The following is a 19,714-nucleotide window of genomic DNA, read 5'->3' on the forward strand; positions in this document are numbered from 1 at the left end:
CAAGTTTACACCTCGTGTCCATTTTGTAATCCAGTCCTCTCCATTTTGGGCTTAACAAGAGGGTGCCACACGTGGTCTAAAGCCAGCAATAGCATTCAAGCTTGACTGAATTTTGAAAGTGACATAGTGATCAAATATGCTCCAAGGGCATTCTAGAATTTCAGGGTGCTACTGACCATTAAAATCAGCCTCCTTCGTGCTCACTTCAAATTTAAACAGGATATAAAGTACAGTCCATAATTAAATACAAGCCCATACATTTCACCTATCAAAAAATTGTGTCTAGAATATATCACTTGCAAAAGGCCTTACTTACTATGTGTATCTAAAAAGGCAATGTAATACCAGAGCTAAAAATAAGCCAAGAAGCTTCTAAAATGCAGGATTTATAGGTTTCTTCTCGAGTACAAAATAAAAATTCACATTAGAATGCCAACAAGGTAACAGCCCTAAAAGATGAGACAAATAAAAAGCTAAGCAACAGAAGCCCCTTGAATAGTATTTGGCTTGGGAAACAAAAGAAAAAAGGGATATTTAAAACAGATGGAAAGGAAGTATAATAAAGGTATCCTTACCTGCATTAGTTTTCCTTCTGCTGGAGTTATTTCGGCAACACCGGCAAACACACCTTCCAAAGTGAGGTTCAGTTTTCCTGTAGGGTCCATTTTCAAGGGGATCACTCTGATAATAGCTTTCTGCTCTGCTGATCTTTCAGACTCCACCGCCGCTGCCAGTACCAGTCCGGTGCGTCCGAAGCCTGCCTGCAGGGTAGCCATCAGCAGCCAGGGCCAGAGGGCAGGCAGCTGCAGCTGGTGGCCGCCACTCATGCTACCAGCTGCGGCAATGCTCTTTGGCCATGCATACTGCTTCCACCGGCTCACACCAAACGCAGGTTCTCAGATCCAGACACATGAAGGAAGAACTTAGGCTGCAGTTTCAGAAACCCATTGCAGAGTTTGGGCCTGTCCTTTCTCTACAGTATATTCCCAAGAACAGGTAGCATTCCGGACCGGGGGGACAGAGGGTGTTTTCAGCCCACTTCTGTGGCTGGCATGTCCTCTTCTCCCATCTTCGCTGGTATTAGTAAAGGTATCACCACTTCTCTTCGGAGTCTCCCGCTTTGCTTGATGTTGAATGTCACATCCTGAATTTTTATTATGTCAGATCACTTGGTGCTGGTCTTCCATATGCATCAAGTTGTCGAGCCACTAAACCCAATGTTAATGAACAAAACAAGGCAAAGTAAACAACTAAGGCCATGCATTGAAGGTGAGAGAGAACTCCAGCTCAGAAAAGAGATGGCCCTTTATAAGCCACATAATTTGTCAATGGTAAAAGGCTAATGATCACAGGAGAGTTTTCCTTTTAAATGAGGAAGGATAGGGAACAACATTTCAGGTCACACCTTGAGAGATGTCCAAAGATGCTACAGCAATGTATTCATAAACGTTTACACATTAAACTATTTCAATGTGGCCAAAGTTCTAGGCCCATTGAATTGATATTTTTTAAGAACTTAAAATATACTATAATTATTAAATGTTCTACCTAAATTTGCCCATAAATCAGGTGGTAATTTATGTCTTTACATATTACAGGATAACCCTGAGCATCGCAACCTTTCCCAACTTTCAAATTAGGAAAACATCTGAAAGGGTTAGCTTTCCACTTATTTTTCCCAGTTAAAAACTGTCTCTCTATCTTTACTTTTCTTCCTCTCTGAAGGATTCCAGCTTTTATTCTCCTGCTTGAGAATGCCCAACACTTGGATTTCCCATGAGGTGTTTTAGAAACTGCTTTATTACCCCGATTTTATAATCTGTAATTTTCTCAGTTCTTAAGTAAAACAAAGGACTATTCCTAACACGTTTTCAAATTCCTTGAGGGGGTGGGGTGCAAAAGATAGGGGGGGTTAGGGAGGTGATTAGTCTACAGGCTCTAAGAAGACCCTGAAAAAGTAAAAAGGCTGAGGAGGGTGTCTGTGCTGTTTCTAGGCCCACCTCAGAATCTGGATCTTTGTACAAACAAAACCTTAGATTCTAAGATGTTAAAATGAGCACCCTTAAAGAAACATAAATACACTTCAACTACAAAGCCCACTGTGTTCAGAGGTCAAATTTTAAAAATCTTATAAAGTCTTCAGAATAAGTGCTGAAAAGCCAAGCAATTGAACATGAACCCGTTCTACAGATTCTTTCTTTTGCTGAGGCAGAGGGAGAAAAAAACAAAAACAAAACAAGAATTTCAAAAGAAATCTGCAAACCTGTTGCGCTGTAGGGCCCACTGGAATCCACGGGGGTGTAACAAATTCAATTATGCTTTTAGAGATCCTGCTCAAAAAAAGATTTCAACTGTTTAACCAAGTACAGCTCATTCTTCCACCTTCTTACTCTGCAACCAAACCAAGTGCCCCACACTGCAGGTAGGTGCCGAGGAATTCCGCAGCCTGAGAAAACAATCCATGCAGGTCAAAGGCAGAATCTTACTCCAGGGTTAGAGCTACTGTCCCCAAGAACTCTAAAAACACTTAGAGAGGATCCAAAGTCATTTCTGAAATCTCCTTTCTAACAAAAGTTCTTTTTCTCCCCGAACAGCGTATAAAATGATCAAATCTTGACAGAGACAAGAAGCAAAGCAACAATTCACTATCAGGAACACAGAAAAAATCCCAGAGAGAGAAGGCAGTATCTCTGAATCATGGATGGACTTGGAAAGTTCGGAAGGACTCGAGTGCTTCCCTTCCAGAAAGACAATTCTGGATCAACCCCCTAGAGGAGGAAGCCTGTGGTTTGTAATTGGTGTTCTAGCTCGGCCTCCCTCCCCTGAGACTGCAATCACGCTCTCTACCTGCTGACACAAAGTGAGGGTGGAGCAGCTAGAGGCAACCACCCCCAGCCTGCCCCTCCTCCTCCCGGCCAGCCAGGGCTCCGGCTTGGGCGCGCACACCAAACCAGACACGTTCTTTCGCTCTGTCTTCTCTCAGCTCCTCTACTCCCTCTATCGAGCCACATCCAAATTGCATCCAACTCAGTCCTCCATTCCTATCTCTGGGTAAGCCAGCCAGCTACCCCATGTAAATCAGGGCCCCTCAAACAGATATCTAAGCAGATTCTGCACCTAAGAGAGCATGATGGTATGAGGAAATAAAGAGAAAAAATAAATAAAGGAAACCCAGAAGATAAAAAGAATAGGCACAGGGTTTTGCAAATATAAGTTCAAAGAGATTTCTGCTCCTTCCGGGTTTTAGTGTCTACAAATGGCACCAAGCCAGAATAAAGTGATCCTGTGCTCTGGTACTTACTGATTTATTGCCCTTATGTCTACTACCCTGGTAAGGACTCTATTTCATGCATAGTTTTTCTTCAGCTCTTACTGATTTAAATGCAATGGCTCTTTTCTAAATTGTGCTTCTGTGTAAAGCTTTTAGATCAGGGTGATGTCAGAGGGCTGGAATGTTCATGTCTTCTCACACCTGTGTGAGAAGACCTATACCCTCAATGTAAGACTGCAGGGAAGTCTATGTCATAAATGCAAGCACAGGGGGAAATAAATATGCCTAATGAGAAGAATGTAGGCAAAAAGAAAACTAATTTTTAGCTCACGACCACATTCATGAACTATAACCCTTCTAGTAACCTCGTCATTTGAAATAATGCATTTCTAATGTTTCTAAAATTTGAATTTTTAAATTCACCAGATTGTATTTAACTATGGCTTGACAATTGTTTGACCTGCTACCAATAATCTTTCCAGATTGTACAACTGTATAATAATGGGAATGTGATTAACACTATTGAACTGTACACTTTTAAAATTTTTTATTAACTTTTATTTGATTTAGCGAGAGAGGAAAGAAGAGAGAAAGAGAGACAAGAACTGTTTCTGTATGTGCCCTGACCAGGGAAAAATTACTAGTGCTATTCACCTTGAGCTTTTTTCCCCTAAAGGCTTATAAGAATGGTTTTGATATTTTAGGCTTAACAACTAACGTAAAGAGATAAATTCTAATGTAAATTCTTAACTTAGCACATTTTCTTTATTGGTTAAACACTAAGAATATATTGCAAGCAGAGACTTCTTATAGCTCCTTTCAAAAGAACAGAAATAGCCTGACTGATGGTGGCACAGTGGATAGAGCGTCAGCCTGGGATACTGAGGTCCAAGTTTGAAACCCCAAGGTCGCCAGCTTGAGCACAGGTTCATTCGGCTTCAGCATGGGCTCACCAGCTTGAGCATGGTGGGGTCTCTGGCTGGAGAGTGGGATCATCAATATGATCCCATGGTCACTGGCTTGGCTTGAGTCCCCCCCAGTCGAGGCACATATAAGAGGCAATGAATGAACAACTAAAATGCCGCAACTACAAGTTGATGCTTCTCATCTCTCTCCCTTCCTGTCTTTCTCTCTCTTCTCTCTCACAACACACACACACACACACATACACACACACACACACACACACACCAAACCCAAAAACAACAACAAAAACAGATTAGAAATAGATCTAATTCTTCTGGAAAGAACTTTTAAAATATTTTATGGTTTTATATTTTTATTTTATTTTTGCTATGTACAGCATAAATAATGCAAAATATACATTATATGATATATACAAAAATATATTAAAAGTTAAACTAAACAAAAAGTAAGTTACTAAAGGACTTTGCTTCACTTATTCCTGCTTGAATCTTGCAAAGGAATTAAGAAAATCAAACCTAAGTGTTAATACACACATTTAGCTGAAAGAAGGAAAAAAACATAAATGTGGTTACCCTACCTTAAAGAAACTCCAGGATCTGGGACTGATGATGATCTTCTGAACCTGGGTACCCTGAGATACTAAGGACCAAACCAAATGGCTCTGGGTGGTTTAGTTCACTGATACACTGTGTTTGCTTAGGTCACTAGAATGGACAAGCACGGGAAATTATTCTCGGCTTTAAAGTTTGGGAGTTATCTCTCAGGGGTTGGTCTGCCTCAGCTTCCACAGCGATGTCACAAAGATGCTATCACCATGGTAATGAAATGCCTTCTCCCTGATACTACCATGTGCTCCTACACAGGAGACAGGTCATCCTTCAGGACCCACTTTCTCATCTGGATTGACTAACGTTTGAAGACCGTGCATCCTATTCCAAAAAACTAGGCTTCTATAAACAGGTTTAAGAATTGTCCTTAACCTTAATGGCATTTAAAAAATATAATCTCTATTCAAGTGCAAGTTAGAAAATTAAAAAGTTAGGACATATTCTCTTAAAAAGTCGATTCTTTAAAAAACAGTACATTCTCTTTTAAACATTACTATTATGATCAATAGTCAAAATGACCGAGGTTTCTAATACTCAACTAAACAGTAAATACAAGCAAGACAAGTCAAATTGAAATGTTCACTTTATTGCTGACTGAAATTTATCATGCTTAAGGCTTTGAAACACTGAAGTGCTAGTCAGGAACCTTGTTAGTATGTGTCAGACCTGACTGGCTAATTCACACAAAGATTTCATTTATCTTTTTCCCTTTTACTCAAGTCAGTGATGATCGCTTTAGCTGATAGGCAGCAGGCATGTGAGCACAGCAGGAGAGCTAGCTCCTTCCTCTGCTGTATTCATATATTTTAAAACAACTTTGGAAAGCTGATAAAGACCATTTCATTCATTAAGCCTTAAAAAACAACTGAAACCAAATCCATGCTAAGGTTCCTACTTGACACATGTTCCTCAGAAGATATTATCTCTTTAACATACAAAGCGAAGAAAGATATATTTAAAAGGGAAGAAATATCACCATGGTATATCACCTTTCAACATGACAGAGAAAAAACAAAGTTCCTTCATTTGGAAATTGGGCCTCCTCTTCACATACTCTGCCAAAAGACACAGTCTGGTCAAAAGATGTAGGCCTCTTGATAATCTGTTCGTCTTTTAAACCTTGCTAAGACGAACAAATGCCCATCCCATGGGCATCAACCAGTAGAATCAGGTGAACCAAACAGGTCACTTTTCAGAACCTACTTTCATATCTAAACTGAGTCACCAATGCAGAGCTCATCTTTTTCTAAAAAATTATCTTTGTAACAGTTGTAGGGTTTGACATCACTGGGAAGGCACAGTGCAATTTACTGAATCGTTATACCCACAATGCTACCATAGTACTTCTATCATATTGCTAAGTGCCTTTCTTTTTAATTACTTTCATATTCCTAGGCTTTCCATTTGTTTCTGCAGTGCTTATTAGGAAAACTTAATTTAAATCAGAAAGTTTCTTGCTGTCCTGGTCTGAGCAAATGAGGGACCAACCACAGGAAGTGGACAACCAAGCTACTCTCTGAAAACCAGTGCCACAATCCTACTCCTCGAGTTTATAATCCTACAGAGGAGATAAGATAAAAATGTTATAGTCTATCCCATTATCCAATATTTTCTCAGAAGCGAAATCAGATATAAACTATTAAAAATATTGGTGCTAAAGCTTCTGTTAAATGACTACTAATCAGTTTCTACCAAAATTTTCACATATACCCTATACAGATGAGAATGTATACTTACTGAGTGTAAAAATCTAAAATAAGAAAGCACTGTGTTAAAATCTCTTAATGTTTTTGTTCACACATTGTATACTTCCCCTCAAAGTAAAAATATTACACATACATCCTTTATCCTTCTATCCTGCAATATTAATAAAGATATAAAACTTTAAACCTTTAAATCTACCAGCATTTATAAGTATATTTAGCAAGTTAAACACTTTTCTTTAGAAGACATTTAAATTAGTGATATATAACAAAGCCTTATTTATAATAATGTATCATTAAAATTAAAGAAAAATATGAAAATAGAAGAATGCTCCCATTAATATAAAAGAATTAGGAGTTGTTAAGTGTGATGGATGGTCCCAGTCCGGATGCCTTGCTCTTGAAACAGAATGCTGGGTTAGGAAGTGAAGAGCATTTCCTGGTTAATCACTTAGAAAATTAGCTCTTTCCCAGAGTTTCTTCCCTGGAATTCCCGAACCATTTAGACCTGTGATCTTGGTGACCTTACATGCCTTTGTTTCTCACACAATCTTCTCTAAAAGAATCACACTGTGATTTGAAACAGATCAAGTCCCCACTGGAGTTGTGCTGACCATAATTTGAGTGGCAAGATGACAAATCAGCACACAGCACACACAGATTATTTTCCAGTACCATAGATGCAGCAGTTTGTAGATGCTTCTTGGCTGTAACAGAAGGCCAGGACTTTTCATTTGAAAGGGATCTGGGCAGCAAAAAAAAAAAAAAAAAAAAAAAAGGCTGCTAGATGTATAGTAGTTTGTCAAGGTAAACAATCTGAACTGAACAGGGTAGTAAACACCAAATTCCCAATTTCCAATGAATAAAATTCTAAACAGAACAAAAATATGTTTCCTGAACAGAACTGAAAAAATCCCAACAGTGTGTTATGTGCAAGGCTAGTCTGCTTCCAGCCACAGCTAGTGCACAATATCCCATTTGTCATCCATCCCTCACTCTTTTAACTCTTCCTCCTTTGGAAAGTGCTCTTGCTTGCAGGCCACGTCCACCAGCAGATGGAGATCTGGAAAGAAAGAAGGTTTGTTTACTCACTCACAGCCCCTCAGACTGTAGAATCTGACAGACAAGTCTTCAGACAAGAAGAACGAGCTGCTCATATTTCTAAAACCATTGTCTCATCAGATGCTCCCTTTTAGGGCGCACAGATGCAGCCTGCTTACTAACCCAACAAGACCAGCAGAGTTGAAAGTCTCTAGCCCTTCAGTGATGTGGCCAAGCCTGTTTCACTTATATACAATGCTTTGTATTATAAATGAAAGATTAAGGATAAGTGTCAAAGGGAGCAGGTGAAAAATACACATGAAAATTCATTCTTTGATGCTGTAAGAATCGGTGGGTGGGTTGTGGAAATATGTAAAAATGCCTTCAGAAATACAGTGTTAAACTAAAATAGAACTAAGTGAAAAGAACAAGTTGATGCCTCTCTCTCTTCCTTCCCTCCTTGCCTCGCTCTCTCTCTCTCAAACCAATGGGAAGAAAAATACAATACAATATTAAAACAAGTGATCACTACTTTTTCAAAGTTGTGTGCCCCTATAACTTTTTCACTTACTAACATAGTGGATTTCTTATAAAACATCTATCTGAACTATCTGTAAAAAGAAAGCAGGCCCTGGCCAGTAACTCAGTGGACAGAGGGCTGGTCCGGGATAAGACGTCCTGGGTTCAATCCCCAGTCAGGACTCACAGGAGAAGCAACCATCTGCTTCTCTCTTTCTCCCTCTCCCTCTCTCCCTTCTCTCCCTCTTTCCCTCCCACAGCCAGTAGCTTGATTGGTTTGGAGCATAGCTCCTGGTGCTAAGGATAGCTCCTTTGGAGTGTATCAGCCTAAAGTGCTAAAAATAGCTCTTGATGGGGTTGCTGGGTGGATCCCCATCATGGTCGAGGTCATGGTGGAGGTGCATGCTGGAGTCTGCCTATCTTCCCTCTTCCCCTCACCTAAAAGAAAAAAGAAACAAACAAAAGAAAACAATACCCTTCCAGACATCAAGAGACAAAGAGTGGTTCATTAAGAATGGAAAGGAGTAGGCCCTGGCCGGTTGGCTCAGCGGTGGAGCGTTGGTCTGGCGTGCGGGGGACCAGGGTTCGATTCCCGGCCAGGGCACATAGGAGAGGTGCCCGTTTGCTTCTCCGCCCCCTCCCCCTCCTTCTTCTCTGTCTCTCTCTTCCCCTCCCACGGCAGGGGCTCCATTTGAGCGGGGATGGCCCGGGCGCTGGGGATGGCTCCTTGGCCTCTGCCCCGGCGCTGGAGTGGCTCTGGTCACGGCAGAGCGACGCCCCGGAGGGGCAGAGCCTCGCCCCTGGTGGCCGTGCCGGGTGGATCCCGGTCGGGCGCATGCGGGAGTCTGTCTGGCTGTCTCTCCCCGTTTCCAGCTTCAGAATAAAGATAAAAAAATAAAAATTAAAAAAAAAGAATGGAAAGGAGTAAAAAACTAAAATAAACTAATAAAAAAAGGAAGCTTCCAGTTCAGGTACAAGGTTCCGTAACACAAAAAGCTAAGATTGTATACAGAAGTAGACTAAATGGCTTATCTGAGTAACACAGACAGAAATAAAAGGATGCTAATGAGGCTTCTAGGTTGGATCTAATTAGTTCATATGACTTCTAAAGTCGTAATATATACAGGAGCCTTTTTAGGTTGGTTTTGAAGCTTACAATTTTGCCCGCCTTTTTAGGTTGGTTTTGAAACTTACAATTTTGCCCTAGCGGCATTTCAGAGTTAGATTTAACTATACAGCATGAATCTTTTCATTCTAGACAGAGACTCTTGTCACTATGTTAGTAAAACACAGCTTCTGTGGGATTGATCCACAGCTTGAGCGAGAAAGCAGATTCAATAAAATAACTCACTACCACCTTTGAGCAAATCTAGAAAGCAATATCTAATTTCTGCCATATTGTGTAAAAAGACCAGTCACCACGGGCACGTACTTGCGCATCTGGTGCACTCCACCAACATCTACCCACAAAGACCAAGCAATTCCAGACGAGCATCTTAAGGGAGAACAGACCATCAGTTTATCACTTAAAATTGGCTTCTTCCTGACCTGTGGTGGCGTAGTGGATCAAGTGTCGACCTGGAAACACTGAGGTTGCCAGTTCGAAACCCTGGAGCTGCCTGGTCAAGGCACATATGGGAGTTGTTTCCTGCTCCTCCCCCCTTCTCTCTCTCTCTCTCCTCTCTAAAATAAATAAATAAATAACATTAAAAAAAAAAGTCAATAGCCTTTCTATATGCCAACAATGAAACATTTGAGAATGAACTCAAAAGAATAATCCCCTTCACGATTGCAACAACAAAAAAATAAAATAAAACTGGCTTCTGGCACATCCATGATCACAGCAAAATGATTCACAATAGACAAGAGGTGGAAGCAATCCAAGTCCATCGATGGATGAATGGATAAACACTAATATTCCACCACAGGTATATACTACATGCTATACACTGTATGTACATACAATGGAATATTATTCAACCTTAAAAAGGAAAGAAATCCTGACACATGCTACAACATGAGCGAATCTTGAAGGCATGCACTAATTGAAATAAGTCAGTCACAGAAAGCCAAATCCTGTATGATTTCTATATGAGGTCCCAGGAGTCGTCAGATTTATAGAGATAGAAAGTAGAGTTGTGGTTGGTCACCAAGGCTGCAGGGAAGGGAGTTATGTGTAATGGACCTGGAGTTTCAGTTTGAGAAGATGAAAAAGGGTCTGGAGATGGTGATAGTAGTACAACAATGTGAATGTGTTATCACTATTGAAATATACACTTAAAAATGAATATGGTAAATTTTTTATGTATATTTCATCACAAAAATGGCTTTTTTACCATCTAAATAATAGTGATAATAATGATAATGTTGATATATATAGCACATTTTTTCCAAGGAACTAAAATGTGTTATTATAAGGCCATCTAATTAATGCTGAGGAGTAAATAGATACTGGGGGTAAGACCCTCTAAGCCAGTGGTCCCCAACCTTTTTTGGGCCATGGACCGGTTTAATGTCAGAAAATACTTTCACGGACCGGCCTTTAGGGTGGGATGGATAAATGCACAAAATAAAATTATGCGACCAGCGTAAAAACTGTGGTATTTTTAAATATAATTGTCAAACTTACGATATTTATTGGGCTAAGTTAAAGGAGGAACAAGCATGTCCTCATTATTCAGGCTGTATTTAAATTTGTTATTCTGACAATGTTTCATGTTATTTATTCTTTCTCTGAGGACCAGTACCAAATGGCCCACAGACTGGTACCAGTCCGTGGCCCGGGGGTTGGGGACCACTGCTCTAAGCCAGTGGTATTCAACCTCGTCCCTTCCACCTACTAGTGGGCGTTCCAGCTTTCATGGTGGGCGGTAGTGAAGCAACCAAAGTATAAATAAAAAGATAGATTTAACTATAGTAAGTTGTTTTATAAAGATTTATTCTGCCAAACTTAGTGAAAATCTGACATAAGGTACTTGGTAAGTAATTATTATTATATGCTTTAACTTGCTGTAACTCTGCTTTATAAATTTTATAAAGTAAAGTTACTTCCCTACTTTATAAATCACCATTACTGTGGAACCAGTTAGAAAATTTTACTACTAACAGAGATACAAAAGTGGGCGGTAGGTATAAAAAGGTTGACTACCCCTGCTCTAAGTTATATGGCTAATAAGTAAAGCAGTGGTTTCTAAACCATGCTGAACAATGCAATCTTTAAAAATATATATATACCCATGGCTCTTACTCCATACATTCTGATTTACTTGGTATAAAGTGCAACCTAGGTATCTGGATTTTTAAAAGCTGATCAAAGGATATAGACGAAGTAACACCTACTTATGCTCATTCTCTAAACACCTCAGTTCCACATCAGATGAGGATAAGCCATATCCTAATGGAAAATACTAAAATAAGATTTTAGAATATAAACAGACCCAACTGGAACCCAACTTTGAAAGCCGAGTAGGAATTCTTGATAACAAAGTAAATACCATTAAAGCAACTACAGATTTCATATGGGGTAGCAGCCTGAAGCACAACAGCAACAAACCCTCTCTTTTTTTCAGTGAACAAATGTCATTTATTTAATTGACTATTAAGACTTTATCGCCTGAACAGTGGTGGCACAGTAGACAGAGTGTTGACCTGGGATGCTGAGGACCCAGATTCGAAACTCCGTGGTTGCTGGCTTGAGAGCAGGCTCACCAGCCCATGGTCACAGGTGTGAGCTCAAAGATTACTGGCTTGAGCTCAAAGGTCGCTGGCTTGAGCAAGGGGTCACTGGCTCACCTTGAGCCCCCACGTCAATGCACATATGAGCAAGTCAATGAACAATTACAGTGACACAACTACAAGTTGATGCTTCTCATCTCTCTCCCTTCTCTCTCTCCCTCTCTCCTTTGCAAAAAGAGACTTGATCATGCCCTGGTTGGATAGCTCAGTTGGTTAGAGTATTGTTCTGAAGCGCAGAGGTTGCCAGTTCAATCCCTGGTCAGGGCACATACAGGAGCAAATCAATGTCCCTGTTCCACTCTCTCCGTCTCCTTTCCTCTCTCTCTAAAATCAATAAAATAAACATTAAAAAATACTTTATTGTGTTGATAGGTTCAAATAATGGACAAACACATCACAGATAGGCATGTTTAAGATAACACTAGATCAATGGCTCTGTAACACCATTGGAGTGAGTTATGTAAAGCACTGTGAGTAATAAATCTTCTTAACCTTAATGATTGGTGTTTTTAAAAAAAATTTTTTTTTTTTGTATTTTTCTGAAGTTGGAAACGGGGAGGCAGTCAGACAGACTCCCGCATGCGCCCGACCGGGATCCACCCGGCATGCCCACCAGGGGGCGATGCTCTGCCCATCTGGGCCATCGCTCTGTTGCAACCAGAGCCATTCTAGCGCCTGAGGCAGAGGCCATGGAGCCATCCTCAGCGCCCGGGCCAACTTTGCTCCAATGGAGCCTCGGCTGTGGGAAGGGAAGAGAGAGACAGAGAGGAAGGAGAGGGGGAGGGGTGGAGAAGCAGATGGGCGCTTCTCCTGTGTGCCGTGGCTGAGAATTAAACCCGGGACTCCTGCACGCCAGGTCGACGCTCTTCCACTGAGCCAACTGGCCAGGGCAATGATTGGATTTTTAAATAGCATTTGGCACACAGCTTCTAATAACAAGCATCTAAACACAATAATTTTATTAAAGTGAGCTTCCTTAATTAGCAAAGTTACCAATCAAGGAGTTAAGAGTCTATAAATCAATAAAAATACAAAAAGACATACATCAGCCTGGTTCTACTACAGCAGGGGTAGTCAACCTTTTTATACCTACCGCCCACTTTTGTATCTCTGTTAGTAGTAACATTTTCTAACTGGTTCCACAGTAATGGTGATTTATAAAGTAGGGAAGTAACTTTACTTTATAAAATTTATAAAGCAGAGTTACAGCAAGTTAAAGCATATAATAATAATTACTTACCAAGTACTTTATGTCAGATTTTCGCTAAGTTTGGCAGAATAAATCTTTATAAAACAACTTACTATAGTTAAATCTATCTTTTTATTTATACTTTGATTGTTCCACTACCGCCCACCATGAAAGCTGGAATGCCCACTAGTGGGCGGTAGGGACCAGGTTGACTACCACTGTGCTAGAGGTTTACAAGACTTCATTCAGAAGAGAACCTTGTATCCTCATGAGAGAAGATAAGTATTTGGGAGTCATAGCAGCTGAGTTGGCTTGAGAGCTGAAAGGCCTTGAGGGACAAGAGCACTGCATCTACTTATTTGGTGATGTTAATGCCTACTATAAGCACTCTCTAGGGTTTGGGAGCTCTTACCTTAATAAAATCTCGCCCATAATTCAATAGCTACAAAATTTCTTTCTTTAGGAATGAACTGAACCTGACTCTTAAATATTCAGTTTCCGGCCCTGGCCGATTAGCTCAGTGGTAGAGCGTTGGCCTGGCGTGCGGGAGTCCCGGGTTCGATTCCCGGCCAGGGCACACAGAAGAAGCGCCCATCTGCTTCTCCACCCCTCCCCCTCTCCTTCCTCTCTCTCTCTTCCCCTCCCGCAGCCGAGGCTCCATTGGAGCAAACTTTGCCAGGGCGCTGAGGATGGCTCTGTGGCCTCTGCCTCAGGCGCTAGAATGGCTCTGATTGCAGCAGAGCAATGCTCCAGATGGGCAGAGTGATGCCCCAGATGGGCAGAGCATTGCCCCCTGGATGGGCAGAGCATCGCCCCCTGGTGGGCGTGCCAGGTGGATCCCGGTTGGGCGCATGCAGGAGTCTGTCTGACTGCCTCCCCGTTTCCAACTTCAGAAAAATACAAAAAAAAAACCAAAATTCAGTTTCCCTTAACTATAAATATCTCATCAGAATATAAGAGTGTAGATTCCACAATAACATTATTATTTGGGTATACAGTATTTCCGTTTATGGTAATTCTATATTGTTATAGAAATTGGAGGTGTATGATTGAGTATAATTTTCTTTACCTCTTGGTATTTTATTTTATTCAGAAAATTAAATGTAACAAGGTGACATTGATCAATAAGAGTACATAGGTTTCAGGGAAACATTTCTATAGCATTTGAGCTGTTGATCATGTTGTGTGCCCATCACCCAAAGTCAAATCATTTTCTGTCACCGTGTATTTGTCCCTCTTTACTCCCCTCCCCCACAACCTCTTTCCCCTGGTAACTACTTCACTTTTATCTGTGTCCACGAGTCTTAGTTTCGTATTCCACCTATGTGTAAAATAATATAGTTCTTAGCTTTTCCTGATTTACTTATTTCACTCAGTATAATGTTCTCAGGGTCCATCCATGTTGTCGTAAATGTTACTATGTCATCATTTCTTATGGCTGAGTAGTATTTCATGGTATATAAGTACCACATCTTCTTTATCCAATCCTCTGTCAAAGGACAGTTCGGTTGTTTCCATGTCGTGGCCACTGTGAATAATGATGTGATGAACATGAGGATGCATGTGTCTTTAAGTACCAATGTTTTTTAGTTTTGGAGGGAGATACACAGTAGAGAGAATGCTGAGTCATATGGTAGTTCTAGTCTTAATACTTTGAGGAACTGCCATACTTTCTTCTATAGTGGCTGTACAGTTTACATTTCCACCAGCAGTGAATGGGGTTCCTTTTTCTCCAACACCTCTCCAACACTTATTACCTGTCTTGTTGATAATAGCTAATCTAACAGGTATGAGGTGGTATCTCATTATAGTTTTGATTTCCATTTCTCTAACAGTAAGTGAAGATGAGCATCTTTTCATATATCTGTAGGCCATTTGTATATACCTCTTGGTATTTTTAAACCACAGATATTTCCTTAAGTCAACATATGTTCAAAAGACCTACAAAGCCCTAGCTGACTAGCTCAGTGGTAGAGCATCGGCCCAGTGTGTGAAAGTCCTGGTTCAATTCCTAGCCAGGGGACACAGGAGAAGCACCCATATGCTTCTCCACCCCTCCCCCTCTCCTTCCTCTCTGTCTCTCTCTTCCCCTCCTCCAGCCAAGGCAACATTGGAGCAAAGCTGGCCCAGGCACTGAGGATGGCCTCATGGCCTCCTCCTCAGGTGCTAGAATGGCTCCTGTTGCAAAGGAGCAACGCCCCAGATGGGCAGAGCATCGCCCCCTAGGGGCATGCCGGGTGGATCCTGGTTGGGCGCATGCAGGAGTCTGCCTCTCTGTCTCCCTGGTTCTCACTTCAGAAAAATACAAAAAAATAAAACAACAACAACAACAACAAAAGGCCTACACAGAGCATGTCAATGACTGATTAACAACCTCCTAACAAAATGCACATCGACTGAAATCAATACAATGTGGATACAAATCAAATTGAAGTCTCATCTGAAAAAAATTCAAAGAAATCTTGAAGGATAAGAAGATTCTGTTACTCAAACAGAGCAAATTTTCAAAATAATTGAGTTACAGAAGAGCTCTGTAAGTTCTGGGATACAGAATGCTCCTGTTCAATGGGATATCGAGCAACATAATAAAGTGCTGACATTCAATGTTAGAATAATTTCAGAATTCAGAGCCAAAGGAGTGTTTAGAGGTGACATCATGAAACTAGAATGTGTTGTGAGAGCTGGAACCTTACTGAGACTCCACTACTATCACTAGTCAATAATAGTGATAGTTGGAATTTAAGTAATGCTTTAGGAATTTTACATTTTGTTCCTATCATTAATCGTTTAACCTTGGAGTTAGGATCTATCAAAATAAAAAAACATTTGGTCATCTATAAGAACTAAACTGAATACTAGACTTTTGAGCCCTCTCCACAAGTATCTTCTTACTCTCCTAAGGGCTTGTCTGGTCATTAATGAACATGGTTGTTAAAAGGTCAGAAGCTGGCCCTGGCCGGTTGGCTCAGTGGTAGAGCGACGGCCTGGCGTGCAAGGGGTCCCGGGTTCGATTCCCGGCCAGGGCACACAGGAGAAGCGCCCATCTGCTTCTCCACCCCTCCCCCTCTCCTTCCTCTCTGTCTCTCTCTTCCCCTCCCACAGCGAGGCTCCATTGGAGCAAAGATGGCCTGGGCGCTGGGGATGGCTCCTCGGCCTCTGCCCCAGGTGCTGGAGTGGCTCTGGTCGCGACAGAGTGACGCCCCGGAGGGGCAGAGCATCGCCCCCTGGTGGGTAGAGCGTCGCCCCCTAGTGGCTGTACCGGGTGGATCCCAGTCGGGCGCATGCGGGGGTCTGTCTGTCTCTCCCCGTTTCCAGCTTCGGAAAAATACAAAAAAAAAAAAAAAAAGGTCAGAAGCTAAGTACAAAGACTTTTTAATACAGGGTCCAACAGACTGAATGTTTGTGTTCCCCCGCCCAATTTATATGTTGAAACATAACCGCCAATGTGACGTTAGAAGGTGGGACCTTTGGAAAGTAATTAGGTCATGAGGGTGGAGCCCTTATGAATAAGATTAGTGACCTTATAAAAGAGATCCAAAAAAACTCCCTGTCCCTTCTGCCATGTGAGGACACAGTAAGTGAGTGGCTATCTATGAATTAGAAATGGGGCCCTCACCAGACAATAAATCGGCTGGTGCCTTGATCTTAAACTTCCCAGCCTCCAGAACTGTGAGAAATAAGTATCTGTTGTTATAACAGCCTGAACAGAGTAAGACACAGAGCAGGCAATTTTTTTCTGCAATGAGTCAGGTATTAAATATTTAGGCATTGTGGGCCATATGGCCTCTATTGCAACTGCTGAACTCTGCTGTTAAGGTGTGAAAACAGCCAGACAGTATATAAATGAATGGGTACGGCTGTGTCTTCCAACTAAACTTTATTTATAAACACTGAAATTTAAATTTCATATCATTTGCCTGACTAGGCAGTGGCACAGTGGATAGAGCATTGGACTGGGATGCGGAGGATCCAGGTTCGAGACCCCGAGGTCGCCAACTTGAGCGCGGGCTCATCTGGCTTGAGCAAAAAAAAAGCTCACCAGCTTGAACCCAAGGTCACTGGCTCGAGCAAGGCGTTACTTGGTCTGCTGAAGGCCCGCAGTCAAGGTACATATGAGAAAGCAATCAATGAACAATTAAGGTGTCACAACGAAAAACTGATGATTGATGCTTCTCATCTCTCTCCATTCCTGTCTGTCCCTATCTATCCCTCTCTCTGACTCTCTCTCTGTCCCTGTAAAAAAAAAAAAATTCATATCATTTGTGTGTCATGAAATATTCTTCTTTTGATTTTCCCCCAAACCATTTAAAAGGTAAAAATCATGCTTACCATGCAGGCCACATAAAAATGGGCAGTGAGCTAAATTTGGTCCACAGGCTATAGTGTACCAACTTCTGTTCTAATAGCACACACTAGGGTTATAATCAAGAGATATTTAACCAAAACAGGAGAAGACTTCATCAAATAGAATAGTGTTATAATAGTTGTCAAAAAAAATCTTTTCTCCAAAAAATGATACACAAATGGCCAATGAGCACATGAAAAGATGCTCAATATCATTAGTAATTAGGAAATACAATCAAAACCACAATGAGAAACCACTTGATAAAGCTAAAAATCATATGACTTCACTCATATGGGGGTAGAAAACTGAAACTCAGAGACCCAGACAACAGTGTGGTGGGTCCTGGAGGGAAGGGGGTAGCGCAGTAAAGGGTAATGGGGGCCAAAGATATGGGGACAGAAGAGGATTTGATTGTGGGTGGTGGGCACACGATGCAATATACAGATCATGCATCACAGACATGTATACTTGAAACCTACATGATCCTATTAACCAATGTTACCCCAATAAATTAAATTTTTAATAAAACCACTTCACACCCACCAGGATGACTATAATAATAAAAATATAAAAATAATAAGTGTTAGAGAGGATGTGAAAAAATGAGAACTCTTGTACAGTGCTGTTGGGAATGTAAAGTGGTTCAGCTGTGAAAGAAAGTAGTCTGGCAGTTTCTCAGAAATTAAACACAGATTTCCATGTGACCCAGCAATGTCACTCCTAGGCATGTGTATCCAAAATAATTGAAAACAGATACTCAAGCAAATACATATACAGGTACGTTCAAAGCAGCACCTTTCACAGTAACAATCCATTCATTCATTCATTCATTCATTCACTCAACAAACACTGAGTGCCACAGGTAATATTCTAGATGCTGGGATACAGCAATGAACCATCATAGAACCTTCAAAGGGGAAAAAAATAAATAGAAAATATGAAGAAGTGATAAACACTGCAGTAGAAAAATGAAGAAGGATACAGAATAGAGACTGAGGGCGGGCAGGACATGGGGAATAGGGTGCTATTTCAAACAGCATGATCAGAAAGGCTTCTATGATGAACTGGCATTTGAGTAGAGAACTAAATGAAATGAAGAATGAAGCCACATGAAAACCTGGGTGAACAACACACAGGCAGAAGGGACAGCAGTGTGAAGGCAGGAATACGTCTGCTGTGTTAAAACAACAGTGAGGAGATGGTTGTGGCTGCAAACTGATGAGGGGGTCGGAGGTAGAAGACAAAGTCAGCGCAGTTGCCGGGAGCCAAATCACTCAGTATCTTGCAGACCAAGGCAAGGATTTTTAGATTCGAAATGTGATGCAAAACCATTGAAAAAGTTTAATCAGGGAAATGTTTTAAATGAATCACTCCGATTACTGTGTGGAGGAAAAACCATAGGGGCCAACACTGGAAACAGGAAGACCAGTTAAAAAGCTACTGCAGGCCTTGGCCAGTTGGCTCAGCGGTGGAGCGTCGGCCTGGCGTGCGGGGGACCCGGGTTCGATTCCCGGCCAGGGCACATAGGAGAGGCGCCCATTTGCTTCTCCACCCCCCCCCCCCCCCGTCTCTCTCTTCCCCTCCCGCAGCCAAGGCTCCATTGGAGCCGGGATGGCCCGGGCGCTGGGGATGGCTCCTTGGCCTCTGCCCCAGGCGCTGGAGTGGCTCTGGTCGCCGCAGAGCGACCCCCCCCCCCCTGAGGGGCAGAGCGTCGCCCCTGGTGGGCGTGCCGGGTGGATCCCGGTCGGGCGCATGCAGGAGTCTGTCTGACTGTCTCTCCCGTTTCCAGCTTCGGAAAAATACAAAAAAAAAAAAAAAAAAAAAAAAAGCTACTGCGGTCACCCAGGGAAGAGATGGCAGTAGCTGGGACCACGGGGAGAGCGGGCAGAGGCGGTAAGAAATGGTCAGGTTCTCGGTCTACACTGAGATAGAGCTGGTAAGATTTACTCGTGGGCTGGATATCGGATGTGAAAGTAGAGTCAAGAAAGACCCTAAGAGCCGGACCTGTGGTGGCGCAGTGGACAGAGCACTGACCTGGCATGCTGAGGTTCTAAATCCTGGGCCTGCCCAGTCAGAGCACGTATGAGAAGCAGTTGATGATCCCCACTCTTCCCCATGCCTTTCTCTCCCCCCACCCCTAAAAATATCAATAAATATAATCTTTTAAAAGAAAAATGATTCTAAGATTTTTAGTTGACTAGAAGTGGCTAGGAGTACTAGTTAGTGAAATAAGTAAAACTGGGGAAAGGGTAGCATATATTCAGCCTGAGATACTGTCCCAGTAGAGCCCAAGCTCTACATCGATCAGGTGTCCCTGATCGACTTCCCCGTGCAGTGGGACACTCCTGCTTATCAGCAAGCTGGCAGCCTCTTCGA

General features: G+C 41.8%; 2 protein-coding genes across 2 annotated transcripts in view; both read right to left on the reverse strand.

The window, feature by feature from the left end:
- RNF43 (ring finger protein 43) overlaps positions 1-2,816 on the reverse strand; it is a 72,460-nt gene extending 69,644 nt beyond the window's left edge. The window contains exons 1-2 of the mRNA XM_066364663.1: positions 2,264-2,816; positions 576-1,208 (exon numbers count right to left, since the gene is read on the reverse strand). Of these exons, the coding sequence (XP_066220760.1) occupies positions 576-827 (252 nt within the window). The 5' untranslated portion in view covers positions 828-1,208; positions 2,264-2,816. The remainder of the gene's footprint in view (positions 1-575; positions 1,209-2,263) is intronic.
- Positions 2,817-7,501: 4,685 nt separating this feature from the next.
- HSF5 (heat shock transcription factor 5) overlaps positions 7,502-19,714 on the reverse strand; it is a 44,981-nt gene continuing 32,768 nt past the window's right edge. The window contains exon 6 of the mRNA XM_066366435.1: positions 7,502-7,572. Coding sequence (XP_066222532.1) covers positions 7,502-7,572 — 71 coding nt within the window. The remainder of the gene's footprint in view (positions 7,573-19,714) is intronic.

This window comes from Saccopteryx leptura, chromosome 2 (genome assembly GCF_036850995.1).
Source record: "Saccopteryx leptura isolate mSacLep1 chromosome 2, mSacLep1_pri_phased_curated, whole genome shotgun sequence".
In the NCBI taxonomy this organism is placed as follows: Eukaryota; Metazoa; Chordata; class Mammalia; order Chiroptera; family Emballonuridae; genus Saccopteryx; species Saccopteryx leptura.